We start from the raw sequence: 21,358 nt of genomic DNA, 5'->3' as shown, positions 1-21,358 counted from the left end.
TTTGTGTGTGTATTAACGTTACTAGCAGGAAAGGCATCATTTGGCCCATCATGCAAAATCCTGACATAGCTGAAAGAAAAAATTCAGCTTATCTAGTTTGCACTTACTGACATTACTCAGTAACTACAAACCTTTTGTCTCTATACTGAAACAATTTGGGCTTTTTGCTGTTCTATACCTCCCCCTCTTTGCAAAGTTCACACTGAAGCTCTGTCCCTACAAATAGGACATGAGGAGTTTAGGAATTTTTTCTAGTTGGATGCAGTCTTCCCTCTGCTTAAAATACTGTCTCTCTGCTAAAGTTGAGAATACCTAGCAATTCCTTAACTTTTTAAAAAAAAACGTTAGTCATGGAAGTGTGTGTTTTGTTTAATAGTCCACAGCAGGCACTGTGGTAACTGTAAAAGCAATGGCTGTAAGCAAAGTCGGCTTTAGCCGTGTAAAATTACACACACCAGAAAAAGTTATGTTGCAAGAAGAGAGAATTACTCAACCAGTAATTTTTCACAATGAGAAATGAAGATGCACATGGGCATTTGTCATGAGTTTCTAACCCTTACAGGACTGTTCTTGCAGATACTGCCAGCTGCAGCACGCAACTGGACAAAGTATTTTTTTTCCCTAAAATGGGCAGTTTCTACTGTACAGTTTTGTGGCAGTGAGATTTCTTCCATTGAAGAGGGTGTACAACTGACTTCTGTGCACTTGCTGTTTGATCTGTTGTTGATCTGAGCTTTGTTCTTTCTTAAGGCTTTAAAAATCTAGAGCCTGTTTCACCTCCCCTTCACATCACTTGGCAGGAAACTGACTAATACTCGGTAGATGCTCAGTTGCCACACGAGCTCAAAGAAACAAAGTGTATGCAAAGATTGAACTATCTCCTGCTAGATTTCATTCTATTCCATCCTTCAACAACAGCACACTTCTCATAAAAAGTGAAATGACTGATATTTCTCAGTCAAGCAAGTAAGTGTTGGAAACCAGTGATGAGAAACATCAGCATTCCTGACTCCCCAAGGCTCCAGCAGTGTGAGGCTCAGTTTATGTCTGTCAGTTCCAAAGTCCAGCCCCACTGACATGGCAATTGCTCAGGTGTTAATTGAGGCAGAGCTACAATGATTCCCTTTTCTCCGAGTGCAACCCATTTCAGCAGTTTCTCATAGCCAGTCAGCTTCACCTGAGATAGAAACATACACTATAATTAGAACGCTGCCATTATGAAATGTATATAATTGCAAATTTGAATTAAAAAAACACATGTTGTTCCATAGGTACTTTTACTATACAACTGTCCTTAAATGGTTTGGTACGAACCAAACGAGTGATAAAACAATCATTGAAGGTAGGAGTAGATACTGGCAGAGTAGATGTGTAAGTAATGAAGCCAGTGATGTTGGGTCTTGAGAAGTATTTAGGGCTGTAAAAAGCATGTAAATACTTTCCAGAAGTATTTGGAATGGGATTAGGGTCTAAGCATGGATCCAGGTACCACAGTGTGCAGCTTTGTAGCATCTGAAATACCTGTTTCCTGAGGTGAAATTGTAGGCTTGGGTGAGCAATGTTTCCTACAGCCTGCAGCCAGATATCCCAGAACAAAGCTGACCTGAAGAACCCCTTCACTAAAAACAGAGAAATAGGCTTTATGGTGAGACTTTTATGCCAGTTGGTGAAATGAAAACGATGGAGCAGCTGAAGGGAGGAAGTCTCTGCCCCATGGGAACATTAGTCTCTTGTGCAGGTATAGTGTATGTGCCTCTACAAAATTCAAGATACATCTGCTTAATTTTTGGAATGGCTCTTTCTTCCTTCTCACAGTGCTGTCTTGGTACTAATTAGATTGTTCTCATGTGGAACTAGACCAGAAGCAACAATCCAGAAACACACTTACTACGTTTAAGCAGCTAAGGGACAGCCAATGTATGAGAGCAGGACAGAGCTAAGCCAAAGTGAATCCCCACCTAAAATGCACAGTGTTGATACTGAATCCTGAGCACCATCTGTTCTGCTCAGTCAGTCTGTTTCCATTGGGTACATGCTATTTGCTAATGTACCTGTGACATCACTGCTTGCTCTAAGGCACACATCTGGGGTTGCACTGATGCACTATTTTAGCATCCCTGGGCAAAACAAAAATCTCTGTGTACTTTCCCTTTGTGCATGGCTTTGACTTGAAACTACTGCACTATTACAGAAATTACAGTATCACCAAGGTCATGAGTATGGATATCTATAAAGAAAGGTCATGATGAGTTAAGAGCCTACACAGGAAATGGGAGGAACAGCAGCAGTTTTTTTCCTGCTACTTGGCCTCTCTTTGTGATCCTTAGTTTGCAAGCTAAAACATATCCCAGCAACAGTTCAGTCTAACTTTATTTTTAGAGAAGCAACATCCCAGTGGGAAGACTATGACAAGGAGGTCCCAGAATGAAAACAGGCATCTTGCTGGGTCTCTTCCAACATACTCATCCTAAGAGCTATGCATTCCCAAGGATGCCAGAAAAATAAAACACAGATGGAGCATGACAAATCCTAGAGGTGTTTTCCTTCAGACTATGTTCATTTCTTGCACTGTGTGCTAAAAGCCTCCCTGTTCCAAAGGGGAAGGCAAGGAGTGGGGTTTGAGGGGGATGTCTTTTACCTGTGTTTCTCCAAGCTTAGCCTGTGGCTCACCAAGTTCCAGAGTCCCAGATACTGGCCAGCTAAGGAAGATAGCATTGACCTTGCCTTCTTTAGGGCTGAAAGTGTACCTGGTGAGAAAGAGGGAACAAAAATGCCAGTCAGTTCTTCCCTGTAAATTCTCTGAAGTGATATGGAGTGCTTTCAAGACTGGAAAAGTGGATCTGGAAAGTCAGCATTAATTACATTTTCATATACGTAACCATCATTTCAGACAATTTATGCCCTTAAATAAAATAATGTTCCTTGAAAATATGTTTGAACAAACTAGTGTTAATACAGACTATTAAAGAGCTCAGTTTATAGGTAAACATCTGCAGTAGCTTTAGCAAGTATATAATGAGTCACTGCTGCTCAGCCATGGAGGAAGGAGGTACTTGCAGGGTGGGGGGAATCATTAGTATACTCAAGGCTTATATTCAGAAAAAAAAAGATGGTAATTCACATCTATACACAGATTTTAGTAAGAGTATGTGCGACAATGAAGACCCTACCTTGCATAGCTAGTTTTTTAAAAACTGAATTTCAGCAGATGTTCTCTACAGAATGTCCTTGGAAATCCTGTGGCATACACTTGAAACATTTCTCCCTCCTTCCTTCATTTAGTTACAAGCTTTTATGTCTCTTGGAATGGTTTTACTAAGCAGTCAACAGCTCAGCTATATCCTATTAGAACAGGAGTAAAAAGGCCCACTGAGGCAATGAAGAGAATCAAAGCAAAAAACACCTGATGGATCACTAAAGCTTTTCAGCAACTAGGAGGCACAAAGGATTAGGAAAGTCCAGCAACTGGCTGAATTTAGTGACCAAACAATTGCTGTTATCTTCCCATGCATTTTTACCTTGAAAAGAAATGCAGATTATGCTAGACTGATTTTCTAGTTTCTCTCTTAACAGTGACATTAAGCAAACAATTCCTCTGTACAAATTAACACTTCATAGCAGTGTTATATCTCTGGATTTATATTTTTGTTATAGTTGTTCCCAGCTACACTAAGAAGCACAAGATCACTAAGGACATGCTGACAACCTTGTGCATCATCCTGAAACTATGTTCTCTGACCCCCATCTTCTACCTACAGTTTTATACACACTTTTATGTGCATTTGCTTAAACTGACAAAAGGATTAATTTCTTCACATCACGCAAAGTAAAATGGTGATTACTGTAGCATCAAGTCCTAAAGAATTTCAGAATTTCACATACACTGCTGCTGCTGCTTTAGACAGCCTACACTTCAACTCAGTAGCCTTACCAGACATTGGGTGTGACTGTGTCATTCTGTGCTCTCCATGGTTTTGTTCCATAGATGGCTTCTCCGTTGACTTTCAGCCAGGCACCCATCTGCCTTAGGCGTTCCTCAAATATAGCAGCGATGCGACCATCGTGAGTGGGCCCAATATTCATCAAGAGATTTCCTCCACAAGACACTGTTTCTACAAGTTGCTGAAATGTTTTTAAACATACACACAGAGCATATGGTTACAGATAGCTAAGTCATATAGCTGAAGTTTCTTCTAATGCCAGGGACGCTGCTTCAGAACAGTGAACTGAACGACTTTTGTGACTGCAGCATGTTTAGACTTTGGGGATAATTCCCAACAGTCAGTACAAAATTTAAGCTCTCATAAAACAAGGTTCTGCTGTCAGTTTTTATGGCAGCCCAAAACAGATTTGTGCACCAAAATGCCTGTCTGAATCTACATTAGAATAAGATCCTACAAGTTTTTAACATTTCAACTTCTGCAGAAATTTCATGAGGGTTTTATCAATACAATGGATTGCAGATGATTTCCCTACATGACAGAATAAAGCTGATAGATGCCAATTCACTTTTACTGAAATGGAGAGAAGCAACTTTTTCCTCCTCTCCTTCCTCTGATGCTCTCCCTATTTCACTGAGACATCTGTAAATGCCTCGAAGGAAGCCTTCTGCACAGTCCATAAATACTTGTATTCACAGCCACACTGCCCTCCAGAGATTGTGGACTGAGATGCACCAGTGTGAGGAACAGACAACTGGAGACAAGCTACTGAATGAATTAAAACCTTCTGCCTCTGCTAAGGAATTACTTCAGTTTGAAAGTATCTTTTGCAAGGACAGTACTAAGATTCAGATTAAGCAACAATAATAAATAATATTCCCCTCTCTACCTAAATTTTGCAATTAAATGCATTGTATCTTTCAAATATTTTCTTAATACCTTAGACTAACAAAGGGAATCTAATGTTCTATTAACACAGGACATCTGCCTCTACAGTTTACCTGTATGTCTGCTATACGTCTTGGTTTTTTTTCTTTAAAATAAGTGAAAGGAAGGAGTCTCGCTACAAAGTAAAAAGACTATTTAACAGCTATAAACTGTTTCTAACTAGAAGGGGGAACCAATGTAGCCCTCAGTCAGAAGTTCCTAAATAGAAACTGTGAAACTCCAACTGCTTGCTTCTCTTCAACTTACAGGTGAAGTTACTTGAAAAACAGTGGAAAAAGGTAATTTTGTCCAGATCAGTCTTTTGCCAATTACTCACAGGGGAAATCCCTTCCAGGAAAATAAGTGAATTTTTACTAGATTTTTTTTCTTAGTAATTGCTATAAAATTAACACAAATTATATGGGTATTCCATCTGGCCAGTGTTAGGCTGCAAACAAACAAAATGATTTATCATTTCATTGATTCATTATTCAATTAAAATAGCAGATTTTATAAAAACAGGTAGACGATTGAAATGTTCAGTAGCCTAGTAACCTGAGGGTGAATCAGAAACTGAAGGCAACTCCTTTGTCCCACTGTACCTTCACCAAGTCCTTGATTGTGAGGTAGTCGTCCAGCTGTGCGTCCCTCCTGTATCCCCAGGACTTCTTGTCAATAGTCATACAGTTCTCCCACTTGTGAGGCAGGAGGTGCCCGGGGTTGTATCGGTCACTACAAGTGTAGAAGCCGCCGTGTGTACAGATGCTGCCAGCTCCCCAGCGGTCATTGGTCACCACCGTGTCCCGGACTGGGCTGCACACAGGGAAATTCTATGGTTTTTATTCTATAAAACACGGTCACAGCCGGTGACCCTTCTCACATGCGCCCCTCACAGAAACGAACATTTAGGACAACTTCTGCACTGCTAATTTACTGCCATTAGATTAAACGCAATTTCTGAAATCCTGTTCTCATCCTTTGCTAGTAAAAGGCCCAGATCAGCATTTCTTAGGGAAATTATGATCCACACTTTCACAGGAGGTCTGCCAGAAATCAGCCTGCAGTTCACATCCACCGCCAGATGTTCAGTCTGTGATGGCAAAGGTGTAACCATATTCTCCCTGCTATCCTGGTTGAGCGTATTTTCATGAAAGAGTATTTTTCTAAAGCAAGCTTTGATAGCTCTAGGGAAGATGTGGATTCTGTATTTCAGGAAAATAATATTTAGTTACATACTTGTAAGCTGAGGTAAGAAGTTCTACAGAATACATAGAAAATGAGACAAACTAGATACAAAACAGAATTTCAGATAAGGAGCAAAACCAGCATCGTTACGTACCTCTCGTTATACAGCCAAGCCAAGAAACCAGTGCTGTTCCAGTAAGTATCTGGTGCATTTCCATTCCCATCAGACCAAATTATTTCTGGTTGGTACTTTGTCACAATTTCATAGAGTTCTGGTAATGATTTACTGGTTGGAAACTTTCTTGTCTTGAAGACATTGGTGGCGTCCTCAAGGAAGAGGGGATTAAACCATTCGAACAGGGAATGATATAACCCAAAATGCAAGTCTGTCCTGTTTCTAACAGATGTTGCTAGTTCAGCCACAAGATCTCGTTTCGGTCCCACATCAACAGAATTCCAATTCCAAGAATACTTGGAACCCCACAAAGTAAAGCCTGAAAAGAAACAAACAGAAACATGAGAAAGGAAAGCAGAACTACTTTTTTCCTGGAAAGTAGTTTGCAAGTGTGTTGCAAAAAATGAATATAAAATAATAAAAAACACGTATGTAGTAATATTATTATCATGGTATAATGTATGCATATAATCTGTTTATGCATGATGATAGCAGTAATAACATCAGAACACCTTGCCAGATACACTTATGCATTTTTTTTATACATACACAATTACAGTTTCCAGATCTGTATTCCTTTGGTTAATTTAAACTGGGACATCTGAATGAAATGAACAACTAAGGAGGAAGAAATAAATTAACCAAAAATACAGCAAATTTCAAGGCATCTACATTTTCAGTGAATATATCAAATGTGAACTGTGAATACACATTCAGCTATTGGAAGATAAAATGCTTTCTCAGTTGCAGAATGCACAAGCTATCATTTACATTCAAAGACTCTTCGCCTCCTGCCTGTTTACATCTTATGCAAATGTTCATTTTTAATTTGTCTTGACTTTTGTAACAGCTCAGCCAACTCCTCAGTGTATATAAAGAGAGTGCAAAAACTTCTGAAACAACTTTTAAAATATCAGCATGAAGTCAGGGGGGACTGAACATTTCAGACATCCAGCAGAAGCACTTAAAAGTACTACTGCACTGCAGACTTAGACACTGCCAGAGGAGCTCCACCATCGCCTTTGAACAGCTTTATACTCATTGCCTAATAAATCTTGTAAAATTTTTGTGAACTGGATACATGTAATTGTATCAAGTAGACAAACAAGATAAAAATTCATGCCCAAGGCTACAGGACAGACTAAATTAATCATAGTTCTTTTGAAGTCACTGGAAATTCCACCATGGCCATCATCAAGACCAAGTTTTATGTGTGTCAGAGTGGAGATTAAAATACACAATTTACAAGCTGCCAGTCTTGTACACTCATCTCCCCAAAGACCAACATCTACTAGATGTACAGTCATACTGCATCTTAGTATTTATACTTTCACATTTCCTTCCAATCACTTCCTTTTTCTTCACTATTCTCTCCAAAGCCTCTTACAACTATATTGCAAAAAAACATTCATGTCTGTGAAGCTACAGACCTGGTTCAAGGTTTTGGCTTCTGTACACTGCATTAGGAAGAGCTACACCCTGTGTACATTTCTAATTCTGAAGCTGACTCCTGGAACATACTCCTGAATTCCTTGGAGAAACCTACAGAGCTCATTAACTGCTTGTACAGAGCAGGTCTTGATATGGTAAACAGTGCAGAATTAATTTTTGTAGTTCCTTAAGCAATAAAAAAGAAATAAGTACAAAGACATAGGGCAGCTCAGCTGCCTGCACCACTTCAGACTGCCTCACCTACAGCAAAAGAACAATGGCACAATCTATTTTTCCATCCTATACAAGCTTCATAGCCATAGCTTTTGTGCAAGAGTCAGGAAAACACATGCACATTCCTTGGGGTGTTTTTTTCACACTTTCACTCTGGGCTGGGGCAGGTCAAGCTGCCTGGCTTTCTCTACTTCTCCTTAGCAGGCTGGGTAGTCAGCCGGATTTTACTTCTGTTGTAATTACTTCTTTAACAATTGTTACTTCTGTAACAATTACTAAAATTCACAAACCTTCCACTTACCTTCATGATGTTTTGAAGTTAAGACAACATATTTTGCACCTGAAGCCTTCAAAATATCTGCCCACTGGTTGGGATCAAAAAATTCTGCAGTGAAGAGTGGCCCAAAATCTCCATAACTGAACCCAGGTGGGTAATTTGTCTCCATAAATTTCACATAGGGCTCTCTCTTTTCCTTCTGCCAGTACCACCTGCAAAATACAGAGGAAAATGCATCTGCTACATATTTTTAGAAAAATCAGAGAATTGAAATCATCAACTCCCGTTTGAGTTCACACTGAGAAGTACATGTGCTGGAGGTATATGACACTGACAGTAAGGCAAAATGGCTTCAGAACACTACCAATTATCAAAGATTTCTTTTTCTCTGTCCTTCTTCCCGATGCTTTATGTTTTTCAAGAACTCCACTTTTGACAGGTCCCAGGATTTCATTTGGAGATACAAAACAAAGCAGCTACACTTTGAGAACAGAAAAATGGCAGTCTCATTTAGTACCCAAATCCCGAAACTGTTCTAGAGAGAAGCAGTCCATGGCACAAGGAATGTACTTTTTCTGGACTAACACAAACCACCCTCCTTAACTCTCACACATCAGACATCTGGCAGCTCTGCTTTGCCCCCCACACTGCAAATCCTGCAACCCACAAACAGATGGACCAGCAGTTTTACCATTCTCCTGGTCCAGAGTCCTCTGTGCTAAATGAGTGACCTGATGTGAGTGGATGGATGCCCATGGGCCCAAATCAGGAGAAAGCTGCAACTGCAATCCACTGCAGCTGCTGCACTGACTGAAGGCTCTGAAGAAAAGTCATCCTACTAGAAGAAATGTCCTCCAACAACCACCTGCCTCTTCAAGAACATCCTTACAAATGCACCTCTGTCACAGATGTTAGCATGCAGGTACACATCTACCTGATGCCACTGGGAGAGTGCACAGAGCTTTAGGAACCAGAAAGAAAACCAAGCTGATGATGGCTTTCTGCATCTCACCTGTGTTTTGTCCTGTGCTTCCCCATGATAGAGACCAGTACTGTCACTATTCCAACTGATCTAGTCCACAGCAAGGCTTGGAACTCCTTTCTGTGGTCTGAAGGTGGTCTCTCACTCTCGTTATAGGCAGAGATCATAAATCACCTCTAGCATTTTCAACCTGCTCCATCCCTCCCCAACCTAGCAATGAAAGAGGAACTCCAGAAAAAGACCTTACTGCCTAAACAGCCTTATTGCTAGAGACTCTCTAATAACAACATACTCTGTGATTGCTAGTAGTTACAAGAAAAAGGTATGAAAGCATTCACCTTTCTATGAATGAAGCCTATGAAAGACCCTGCTGACAAATTTAATTTTCACTGAAATTGAAAGAGTATAAGAGACCAGAATCTGAATGTTTGAAATGTATTTCTCTCTTCCGTCCTGAGCTGGACCCTGACCTCAGTCCTGTAAGACCACAGTAACATATGGATATTGTTGTAACCTTCCCAGACTTCATCATAAACAAACACAATCTCTGGCAGCCAGCAGAGAAAAAAACAGAAGAAATAGACTGACAGTCTTACTCAGTGAAAGAACGTGGAAAAAACCCTAGCAACCCTGATTTTAAAGTTTGCCATTGCATATAGAAACAGGTAACATGCTTGCTTCTCTCCCTTTATCACATGGTTTGCTGACATGAGCACTTCTACTATGATGTGATGAGTCTGAAAACATCATGATCGATGCTGTGCAGCTCTGAGGAAAGAACAAGATGGGTGATACCAGAGTTTATGACCTTCAGTTTGAAGGAACAGGACGTCACAGGACCTCTATCATCTGACTGCACATGCTGCCAGAAGGCCCTGGAGCAGCTTCACATCCACATATGCCTAAGGATGGGCAGGTACTGGAATATAAAAACCAACTTCAACAAATACAGGTGAGTGTTTTGAGGTCTTTTTATAACACCACCAAAAACCTAATGCCTGATCCTGAATCATGGTGTGCACTGCCTGAACACAGAACACAGAATAAGGCTTGAAGCCAAAGCCAGATTTCCCTTTCCTGGGAAAGCAAGTAATTAGTAAATGGAATCCACATACAGAAACTGATGGAACTTTTGAACATGACTGTGAAAAGAACAGGCCAAACATTGTCAGATGACAGTGGTTTGTTTGTATCATCTACGTTGGTTTGTTATACGAATATTGCACTTAAGGTTTACCATAGGTCTGCCACAGAGCAGCTGCTATCTTTGTATTCTGATAATCTGACTCACTTGAAATCATACAGGAAATATTTGGTAGAGCATGGAAAGAAGATAGCAAACACCCAAAGAGCCTGAACCAGTGAACACTCACAAACCGAAGTTTATTCAGCCTTTAAATTAGAGTAATTTGAATGACGAGAGCTATAGGGTCTTTTAAGTGGAAAGCAATCTTTAAGAAAAATAATAGTGAAAAAGAAGAAAACCATCAGCGGCACAAAACGTGCACAAGAAAACTGCAGGCAAGGCAGCGACGAAGGGAGGGACCGACTACTGCGCTCCCTACAGGCAAGAGCAGCGCCCATCTCCCGAGGCTGGAAGATGCTCAGCGCCTGCGGAGAGCTGCTTCATCCACCTCTTCAAGACTGCCCTGGAGAGCTCACCCTCTGCCACTCAGCCAACTCCTCCTCTCACCAGGGCTGAGGAAAGCACAGCTTGCAGCTCTACAAGCATTATGGCGAACGCCGGCCAACATATCGCTGACTTTCGGGGCTGTGCACACATGGTCAGACTCCATCAAACTCCGCCTCCTTTGTACACGGCGTCCGTGACCCCACTGAGCTGCCTCGGGTGGGACCGCACCACCCACCTCAGCTCCTGGGTCAGCCCGCAGAGGGGCTTTAAACCTAAATATGACTGTAAAGGACACACACCCCACACCAAACCCCGCCTGCCCGCGGAGCTGCTCTCCAACCAAACCCTCAGATCCGCAGCTGCCTGGGTACGGCCCTCCCAGCTGCCCCGGGGCCGCCGGGTTCTTAAGGGGCTGCGGTGCACCGCCCTCGAGCAGGTCCGGGGAACAGGTCCAGGTCAGGGAGCTCACCAGAACCACTCGCTGCCGAAGCTGGGCACCGAGAAGACGCCCCAATGGATGAAGACGCCAAACTTCGCCTCGTCAAACCAGGCGGGCAGCGGCCGGGCGTCCAGCGAGCCCCAGGTGGGCTCATATCGGGGCCGCTCGTCGCTGCCCGGCGGCCGCGCCGGCAGAACCCCGGGCAGCTCCAGCAGCAGCTCCAGCAGGAGCAGCGCTGCGTGGCCGGGCAGGCCCGACATGGCGCCGGCTGCAGTGAGGAAGCTCCCCGGGCCGGGGTCCCTGGGCAGGCCGCTGGCCGGGGTGGGGGTGGGGGGACGGGTGGGGTGGGGCGGGCACTGGGCGGGCTTGGGCTCTCCCCGCCCCGCCAGGGCCCGCCGCTCTCCGGCCAGAGGGTAGGGTTGCTCCTGTCGCGGGCAGGTGAAGGGCTCCGGCTCTGCCTCTCACCGGGCTCTCCGCCTCCTTCTCCGCCTCTGCTTGGTGAAGAACGCTCCCTGATGGGGACGCCTCCCCGTTGGTGTTGATTTATCTGGCGGCCCGGTCACAAGTTGTCAGCTGGCTTTTAAGGACCTGAGGAAGGTGAAGTCACTGACATCCACCCTGGCCGACATCCCGCCGTGCAAACTGTTGCCATTCGCAATAGGTCTCCCTCCAACCCTGATGGAGTAGCAGTATTAAACACCATCCAGGCAGGGTGGCAGCAGTCTTCTGTATTTTTTTTTTTTTTTTTAAATTGGTTGGAAACAGAAGTACTAACAGGCTGATTTCTGTTCTTACCTCTGCTGTCAAAGTGGTTCCAAAGAATGTTTATCAATATGGTGATAGGCACTTTGTAAGTGTAAATATAAATATGTTTTATATACTTATATAAAATATTTTTTTTATATTTATATACTATATAAATATATAAACCCTGTGTGGTTCGTGCTGCCCTTCTTCTCGGGGAGAGCGCTGTCCATTATCCTCCAGTGCGGGCATGAGAGCTGCCGGCTGGGGTCTGCTAGGTCTGCAGCCTGGTCCAGGTCACAGAATCACTCAATAGTCATGGTTGGAAAGGAGCTCTGAGATCACTGCGTTCTGAGGCCTGGATGTTCAGCCAGGGTCTGCTTCAGAGAGGGCTTTGGCAGCCTGCTGGTTTTGCCCTTCCCACCTGCTTCTAATCACAAACTCAGCATCCTATCCCTTCCTGAGAAGGACAAGGTGTAATATTCATTGCTCTACACCTCCTTCCCGCCTGCCTATACAGGGTGGTTTCCAGGGAACAGAGGTTCCTCAAGGCCCACCAAGGTTCCTTGACCATTACTATGCCTTCTAAGGAAGCCTGTGTTAGAGATGCCTCACTTCAGAAGGTGACACTTCGCCTGGCTGCAGATCATGGGAGGCAGGTTCATGCTTCAGATAATGAACCTTCCAGCATCTCCATAGCCTGTGAGCCTGTGCTAGTTCTTCTTCTCCCTTTCCCAATGTGAAAATTGTGTTTTTGCATCAGACCCTAGTGGCCCTAGGATGGCCTTTGTGAAATAACTTTCTTTAATCAGCAAATACTACATTTTCAAAATCACAACAAATAGAAATTTATTTGGCAATCTCATCAGAACAGTTACAAATGAGTGAGCAGACAAGTGAACAGATCTCTCTCCACCTGGGAAGGATGTGTACTTTACTGCTGTTCTATGGAAAGTAAATTTCAGTTTCTACACCTATCAACCACAGCTGTTACATTTCACCCAAAAAAAGGTCTAAAGGGCCATAAAAATGGGAAGTACATATTTTTTAATATTTTCATTTATATACCTTGATCAGTGTGTTAAGTTGCAGGCTGATAAAAAAACATTGTGACTCCCATGGTATCATTCTCTCTGACTGACTGTTCACATTTACAAAAGTACTTCAATATCATAATAGGAGCTTCTTCCTATATTTTTTACATTCAATGTTGACCTACTTTCTCTGTGTCTTCCTTTACCTTCACCCCTTCCCCTTCAAGTGTCACTTGGCTTCTCAAAAGGAATTCTTAAAACTCTTATCTTTTCTAGTTTATCTTTGGATTCTTCATGTCCTCCTGTTCTTTTTGATCTGACCAAAGGCTTGTAGGCACCAAACAGTTCCTTAGTGTGGGAATTTTAAAGCAGACTCTCTGAAGCTTATTTGGTACAGCATGCCAAAGTTACGACTGCTCTGTTGCTCAAAATTCTTTGAAAGAAAAATTATTTTCAAAAGGCTCAGAGGCTTGACCCAAGGCCCAATGACATCAGTGATCTGCCATCAGCTTGGGTGAGATGTGGAGCAGGAACTGTGTATTTCAATAATTAATTCGATCATGTTCTTTGATAATTAAATAATATATATACACATAATAAAAAAAAAACATTAAAGGAAGTAGAAAACATTTTACTAAATATCAACTATGAGTACTCTCCTGACTGAGGCGTAAAAGGGTTCAGATAATGTCACCAGCCCATACATGCACAGCTACTGAAATCTCCAGCGAGAGAAAAAGTCCTCAGTGTCACATCTGCAACGATGAAAGCTGCAAAGGGTAAATAATAAAAATAGTACAGTGTAAGACCTTGTGAATAACACAAGACCAGTGTTCGTCACTGCAGGAAGCTCTCCAAGCCTGGGCACAGCCTGTCTGCCTGCCTGCGGGACGCTGGAGCCACCGGGCCCCCACCCAGGAGGCCTGGAAACATGGAGCTCCTCACGGTGCCCTGTGAGGAGAAAGAAACCCTTTCCTCTCTCTCCAGCAGTGCAGTCCCACTGGGAAAGTTCTCTGCAGCTACGGAAAGAGCAAGCTCCTCTGTCAGCAGCCAGAAGAGGGAGAGGAAATAATGAAGCAATTCCCTGGGAGATAATGAGCAGAAAAGACCTTTTGACCTCACTAATGGCTGACATAGGAGACTCATGTACTGGATTAATGGCTTGGACAAAGGCAAAGGGTGCCTGAGGCGTGTGACTGCCTAGAAGACCACAAAACCACAGCTTCTGAGGAGCTGCACGGGGCTTTGCATCGGGAGAAGGGCTCTGGGTTGCTTGGTGGGAAGCAGAGGGCAGTAACTGAGTTTCACATGGATGGGTTTCAGACTTGATAGGATTTGGTTCTGACCCGGGGAGTGGTAGTTGCTACATTGTTCTCATACAGCCTGAATGGGACTTTCATATTTGATAGCTAGATAGTCTGGCAGTGTCTGTGTTAAAAATACAGTGCTGTCTATCTTTGCTCTTGTGCCAGAGGCTTCAGGGCTGCAAGGACTTAATTCAAGGCAGAATATAAAACGACTTGCCTGTAAAAAGCAGTGAAGCCACTAAATCTCCTTTTAAAGATGAATCGTATCAGACTTTCTGTAAAACTAACAGCAGAAAGTGAAACCACAGGGTCTGATTTTGCATTTGTCGAAGTCGGTGTGACTCCTGCTTCTGATCTGAAGGCAGGAGGAGTCTGCTCCTCCCAAAACCTTGAGTCACGCGGTCGGAGAACTGGTTGTGAAAAGCCTCTTGCCTGTAACCCAAACCTTAAAAAAGACGAGGCGGGAGGGGGATGTGAGGGTGGTGAGGAGGGAAGGCGAACAGATTTGACTCATCACCCTCCGGGTTCGTCTGCAGGGCTGCGATACCTTGAGCAACCTCCCGGTTTTGCGGGTACGGGATAGGGGAGGAGGGGGGGCACCCTCCCTGTTCCACAAAACAGTAGTGGAAGTGTTCGTTGATTCGCTCTTTTTTTAACTCTCTTTCTTTCTTACTCCCCCCCATCCCCGCCCCACTCTCTTCACCCCCCTCACCCCACCCCCACTCCCAGTGCTGGAAATGAAGGGAGCGGGGGCAGCATGAGCCCATCTCGGGGGTGGGGATGTGTAGATACACGGAGGAAGGGGACGCGGGGCGACCCCGCGGGGTGACCCCTGGGCAAATATTTAGGTTCCGACAGACCCGAAATCCCCGTGGCTGTCCCGGCGGGGCGGCCTCTCTCCGGCGGGGCGGTCGGAGGCGAGGGGCGGCTCTTCCTCTGCAAACTTTCCCTTTCCCCTCCCTCACCGCCTCTTTCCCTCCTCTCCTCCCTGCCCTTCTCGGCTCCCCGAAGGCGATGGCTGAGAGGCCGGAGAACGCCGGGGAAGCACCGCCGACCTCCTGGTCCTTGCCCGGTCCCCGCGGCCGCTCCCAAAGCGACATCTCCTCCTCCTCCTTCTCCTCCCGGAGAACCTGCCACCTCCGGTCCAACGTGGGGGGCTCAGGTAAGGGGGAAGAAGGGAGGGGAGGGTCTTTGTGTCCGAGCCTCCCGAGACAAAATGAGCTGGGGGAATTTGTGAAAAGATAGCATCCTCCACACTCTGCCCTGCCCTCCCTGACCTGGGACTGGCTTCTCTCGGTGGCTGAGCTGTGGGTCCCTGATTTATGAGGTGCCTAATCTATCCCTCAAGATGATGTTCATTAGGTTCCCGACTTTTCATACTTGTGTTTTCAGTTTTAAGTGAACAGCAGTAAACGAACAAGATGATGTTCATCAGGTTCCCAGCTGCTCACAGCCGTGTTTTCAGGATTAAATAGACCCCAGTAAAGTTGTTGGTCCCCACTCCTTCACCAAAGCATCTCTGACTGCAAAGAGAGAAAAGCTTCAGGATGGCTTCAGAGTGTATTGCAGGGTGAACAAAACTGCCACTTGATACATTACGCTTCAATTGATTTTTAGGATTTTACCCCATGCATTTATATGGCCTTCAGGTTTTACATTAACAGGTGATGCAAAATAAAATGCGAGAGTCAATATCCCACTGTCCTCCAAGAGGTAACCTCTGCAAGGGGACAATTTATGGGTGGAAGCTGGCCCTCTGGGACAGAGTAGGTTTCCTGCAGGGTTCAGAGTAACTTTGCTGTGTAAAATGAGAGGAAGTGAGAGGCTGAGGTTACAATGTAGATATTTTAAAGTGGCTAAAGTAAAATAAATACATATTTAGTTGGGCTGTACTTTACTTTTGCTGTTTCCTAAGGTCAGGTATTAAGGAACATGAAACACTGTTGTCCATACAGCTGAGCACATATTGAAAATCAGTGGCAAATCAGCCCTGCTCTGTTGACTAAAAAAGACTGTAGGCACATGAATCCCCGGTGATGTAAGTATTTGGGATGCACTTGTGCAATCTACTGCATAGAAGTACTTGTGCATCACAGTGCCATCAGGAAAGCTCCAGAGAGCACTGTGGGACCTCCTCTGCTGCAGCACAAGTAGGACAGCACAGTGCATGGTCGGGTCTGTGATGGACTGCAGTGTCCTCTTATGTTTGCTCCCCAGGGAGTGTTAAGATGAAACAGACATTTGCTTGGGAAAACTCAAATATAGGGCTATGCCTTCATGAAGGAAAGTGAGGGAGTGAAATCTTGCTTAGTCACATAGGAGTAAGGAGATTCAGCTTGTGGGGCCAGAGGCTGCAAGCCAAAACAATTCTATGTGCCATTTTCTGCACGATTTTCTGCTCTACCTTTTTCCTTGTCTACTTAAAAGTTTCGTTGAAGGACATTTGGGACAGGGAGGAGGGGTAAGTTCCACTGGTTTATCCTAATCAGAAAGGACTGCTTTTAGGTGTAAGGTGTATTTCAGGATCACCTGGTAGAGTGCTGCATGAGCAACCCATTACAACTTGATGTGTACATGAGATGCCTTAAGCTGGATGGGAGCTTAAGAGGGATCACCACAGAGGTTGACAAGACTGGGGCTATACCAGCATAAGACTATGTTGGCTGTTAACTCAACTATAAAGACTACTAATGATGAGCTGGGTTCATTATAAGGGATTGGCAAATCCAGTGGAGGTAAAATGATGGTGTTTACAAATATATGTTAATTGTAGTTCCCTACACACAAAATATAGGCCTCCTTGTTGCCCTACTTGATTTTTTTCTTTTTATTTTGAGGATGTGCTTCCTGCCAGCAAGTGGCAAGAGTTCCTTTCTCTTTGTTTGTTTGTTTTGGGTTTTTTTGTTTTTGTTTTGTTTTTTTGGTTCGGTGTCTTTTTTTTTTGGGGGGGGGGTGTTATTTTTTTGAGTTTTTTACATCTTGTCTTTCATTCTGTTTTCTCCATTGCTGTCTCCTGAATTTTTTTCTGGCTTCTAATTGGACACAACAAAAATACATGCTGCCACACAACTGTTCATTCCATCTTTAAAAAAGCAAGTATGCATTAAAGATGCAAAGCTGTTTAATTTTTAATGTGGTGGTTAGAGACTATTTTGTATACTAAGATGCCATTATAATAACTTGCTTTTTCATTCCCCCACTAACCTGGAGAACAACTATAATGGGGACACAAATGTGAAGCACTTTGAGAAACAATGTGAGCCTGATTATTGTTTTTGCTTTTATCTCTTTCTTTAGATGTACCATTTTATTAATTTAAACTAGGTCACTAATTTACATCAGATGTTACCTGTGGTCCAGCTGTTCCATACAGAAAACCAATTTGCATTTTAGATGACCCACAAAATGTTTGCTTACTGCCTGTTCCTGGAGTGATTGACTTGCAGCTGTTGAAGTCACAGGTTGCAGTTTCTGTTGCATATCAGTCTTAATTTTCTAGATCCTGGAACCAGTTGTGCTTAGAAGATGATATTGTCTCCTCGAAGTCTATCAGTGATGGGTTGGTACCCCTAGAGACAGTTCATTGTGTATTTTACTACTTCCTGATCTACCATTCTAAATGCAGGATCTGTTAAGAGGCAGTATTTGTAGAGACCCTTCTAGATAAGGGAAATATAGTAGCCTCTCTAAAAGCACATCTGTTTTTTATTCTAGATCAGTGCTGTATGTATCTCAACAGTAAAGTGAGGCAGGTCAGGTGGTTCACGTTTCTGCTGCCCGTGCTTTCTTACCCCACTTCTTCCCCTGCTATTATCATATAATGAAAGTAGCAACTTCCTGGTATCACTTTACAGAATCTCACTTCAACAGCTGTGGTCCAGTTTGTGAGGACAGTATATTTTCAGGTTTTTTTACATATAAAGCTGGAATTTTCTTTTAAAGTTAGTGTTAAAAGATTTCTTAATTTGCCTCTAGGCTGTCACCTCCCCTGTTGCTGTACCAAGCTTTTACCTTTCAGTTCTTTCTTTACCTCTGGTAAAACACGTGAGGAATAAGATGATCCTCATCATGAGTAAGGGTGATATGATCTAGAGTTTTGATTTAGGCCCTGAAAAAGTAAAGTGTGGGAGAAGTTCAATGTCTCTGTGGCAGGCATAGCCTCTGCATCACTTCAGCCTCATGGTACTCCCCACATGACAACTCACTGGTTTGTCAGAACATCTCTTGGAGATTGGTGGTGCAGAAAAAAAAACATTCTAAAATTTCAGAGCAGCAACAGAGCAACTCCAAAATTGCAGTTTAAATTACATACCTGTAAGCATCCTTTTTTTGTTTAGTGACTGGAGTTAAACCCACCTTAAAGATGAATCAAACCAGCCAAGTTTCTTGACTTCTCCAGCATAGATGGGAACTGAACAACACTTGAAATAAAGACCCAGTTCAAACACTTTCCCACAACTTCTCCAAAATCTAGGTTTGGTGTCCATGGGGCTGAAGACAGTTACCAGATCAAGCAGTGAGCACTGGAGTGGAGGATGGAGGCTGCTGTTTCATATCAGCTGTCTTTGTGCTCTGGTTGCAGTGAGGTGCTGGGGGTTCTGTTCTTGCCAGCCTTCAGACATCAACTTCAGCTACCTCAGTGCCCATTCTTTATCTGCATGTCCACATAGACAGCTTTCAGTTTGCTCTCTTTTTAGTGTTGTGGGTTTTGCTACACAGCCTTGCATTTAGTTACGAAGGCGGTAAGGTTTGTGGTAAGGTGCAACTTGGTGAAAAGGGAACTTTACTGCTCAGACCAGAAGTCAAAAAACCACCCATTTCTCCACTCTGGTATTGACACTGTCATATTGTTACAGTTCCTCTGTCTTGCTCTTCAGCAAGTGGCAGAAGTTTTGGACAATTTGTTCCACTGCTAAGAAGCACACCTTTCAGGGAGATAAGTGAAATCCTCAAGCATGCTGCCATTCCTGTAATGTTTTTTTTTTTGTGTGCCTTTCTGATGACATGAAAAATACCTGCTTAGAAGTCAGTCAGCAATTTGTCAGTACTTCAGGCTATACCCCAGATGCTGGGTTGCAGCACACAGTGAAAGTCTGAGTGCCTCAAAAGTTGTACAACCCAGGATTATTCTGGGAATTTCTGGCTATCAAGGTGGTCCTTCACACATTAATTTATTCAAAACTGTAATGAGTAATGGCCACAATTCCTTCTGCTGTGGACTCCAGAAGAGGGTGGGTGAAAGAGGGTGGGCTTCAACTCACCCACTTCAGAGAATATAAGGGAAGATTTCATGTAGTGATCAGAATGGTTGATGTTGGATTGGAAGAAAATTGACGATTTTGATAATTATTGGAGCTTTTCATTATTAGAGTGTTCCACTTTGCGAAGTTAACAGAAGTCAGTTTCTCTACTTAAGGGACAAACTTTCTGACTGGTGCAAAGGAAATGAAATGTTTTCAACAGCTGGAGTTATTTGAGCATCTAGACAGAGTGAAACCCAAAAAACTCTTATTTATTTATCTGGCGCCTTGGAACATAGGGAAAAAGATAAAATTTGGCTAGCTAGGTAGCTGTTAAGATTTGCCTGTATTTCCTTCTGCACTTGCATTTCCTACAGATTGCAGTTTCTTGGATCCAATTTCCATGTATACCAAGCAAGAGTCCTACCAAGTCTATGGGAGTTGAGTCTAGTATTTTGGAGAAGACATCAGATGTGATTTATCATCAAGTGGGAGTGAGGGAGGAACAGCCTCATGGTGTGGAAGAACATGCACACCTAATGCATCTGACTGGGTTTAGTACATTATATGAAAATATGGGAGTTACAGCAAAGCATACATGCATACAATGCTCCATACATGGTTGTATCAAGCAGGACTTGTTTGCAACATAATTCAAAGCACAGAACTTTGCAAAAACCCCAAGGCAGATAATTCGGTGTAGAAAACTACAGTAAAAGTTAAGACAAATCATCAAACTCAACAAGACTGTGTAATTTCCAATAAACATCCTGTCCCTAAATCCACATTAATATTTTTCCATCAGTTTGAAAATTTAACCTAATAGAAAGAGGCAGCAATTCTAATAATGGAATTTGCCATATGCTTATGGAATTGCAGCATCTACTGTTTCATAATCTGGACAAACACTTAGGCCATCCGCCCATAATGTTAAATCTCATTCTGCTCATTTTCACATGTAACATGTAGTTTCCTAAGTGTGTTGAGGAAAAATCCAGGAATCATATCCCCTTTTGTGCATACATTGATAAAGTTTCGGTCTATCTGAAAACTGGTTTAGTTTATAAGGTTAGGTGGGTGTGCAGGGAAGAAATGTGTGTAGGAATATTGCCAGCCATTTCTAATGTGAGTTTATACAATATTGCATATGAAATAAGAATCTCCTGTTTTATCCAGGACTAAAAGATATTGTTCCACACCAACTCTTACAGAGTAACAGATCTGGGTTCTTGTGATTAACTCTGATTAAGTGGGAAATGGGGAACACAGAGAATACAATGATCTCAAATTGGATATCAGGGAAAAAAAGAGTAGTTAAGCATTGGCAGAAGTTTCCCAGGGAGGTGCTAGAGTTGCTGTCTCTGGGCTTATTAAAAAAAATGGGTAGGCATGGTGCTTCAGGAGCTGATTTAGTGATTACTGTGATGTAAGACTGATGGTTGGACTTGGTGATCTTGAAGGCCCTTTCCAACCATGATGATTCTATGATTCTATACACAAATACAAACCACCTATACTGTGTGTCATTTACATGTGACCCAGTTTCTGGGACTACAAATTTAAAATCAAATATTCAGATGGGCTCAGGATTAAAAGGAAATACTATTTTCTAAAGGTGGTAATAATCTGCATGGTTGGATAAGTAGATATTAGACTGCAAACATCTGCAGAGTATGATTTGGTTAATATTTTGCAGCAACTAATCAGTAGCTGACTGTGTGATATGTGCAGCATTTTGTTACTCTGTGTGTGTTTCAGCTTCTCAAGGCCCTTTGGCATTTAGCACTTCCTGCTGGTGTGTGGCTTCTA

At 43.0% G+C, this 21,358-nt stretch overlaps 2 protein-coding genes and 1 long non-coding RNA gene across 11 annotated transcripts in view; 2 read left to right on the top strand and 1 right to left on the bottom strand.

Annotated features, from left to right (window-relative positions):
• Positions 1 to 751: 751 nt before the first annotated feature.
• FUCA2 (alpha-L-fucosidase 2) lies at positions 752 to 11,936 on the bottom strand. 6 transcript variants are annotated; one of them, XR_011725240.1, is made up of 8 exons: positions 11,255 to 11,936; positions 8,195 to 8,382; positions 6,208 to 6,547; positions 5,471 to 5,681; positions 3,932 to 4,122; positions 2,639 to 2,747; positions 1,522 to 1,619; positions 752 to 1,177 (listed from the first exon to the last, which is right to left on the bottom strand). XR_011725240.1 is itself a non-coding variant. In XM_071740703.1 (8 exons), exons 3-8 carry the CDS (start codon positions 8,337 to 8,339, stop codon positions 1,037 to 1,039), a joined length of 1,137 nt encoding a protein of 378 aa, XP_071596804.1. In that variant the 5' UTR covers positions 8,340 to 8,382; positions 9,491 to 9,629; positions 11,255 to 11,269; the 3' UTR covers positions 752 to 1,036. The 6 variants fall into 6 exon arrangements, 3 of the variants coding, with proteins under 3 accessions (XP_071596804.1, XP_071596802.1, XP_071596803.1); XM_071740703.1 differs by lacking the exon at positions 1,522 to 1,619 and adding an exon at positions 9,491 to 9,629 and having other exon boundaries at positions 11,255 to 11,269; XR_011725239.1 differs by lacking the exon at positions 752 to 1,177 and adding an exon at positions 1,311 to 1,437.
• LOC139794733 (uncharacterized) lies at positions 11,230 to 14,570 on the top strand. Its single transcript, XR_011725242.1, has 2 exons — positions 11,230 to 11,368; positions 13,990 to 14,570. It is a non-coding gene; the product is annotated as an uncharacterized lncRNA (long non-coding RNA).
• Positions 14,571 to 15,291: 721 nt separating this feature from the next.
• PHACTR2 (phosphatase and actin regulator 2) overlaps positions 15,292 to 21,358 on the top strand; it is a 143,702-nt gene continuing 137,635 nt past the window's right edge. Inside the window, exon 1 of one of the 4 annotated variants that reach the window (XM_071740696.1) lies at positions 15,292 to 15,471. In XM_071740696.1, the coding sequence (XP_071596797.1) occupies positions 15,324 to 15,471 (148 nt within the window). In that variant the 5' untranslated portion in view covers positions 15,292 to 15,323. The remainder of the gene's footprint in view (positions 15,472 to 21,358) is intronic. The other 3 variants (XM_071740695.1, XM_071740698.1, XM_071740697.1) reach the window with 3 other exon arrangements.

This window comes from Heliangelus exortis, chromosome 3 (genome assembly GCF_036169615.1).
Source record: "Heliangelus exortis chromosome 3, bHelExo1.hap1, whole genome shotgun sequence".
NCBI lineage: Eukaryota > Metazoa > Chordata > Aves > Apodiformes > Trochilidae > Heliangelus > Heliangelus exortis.
This window is presented reverse-complemented; position numbering and strand designations above follow the sequence as displayed.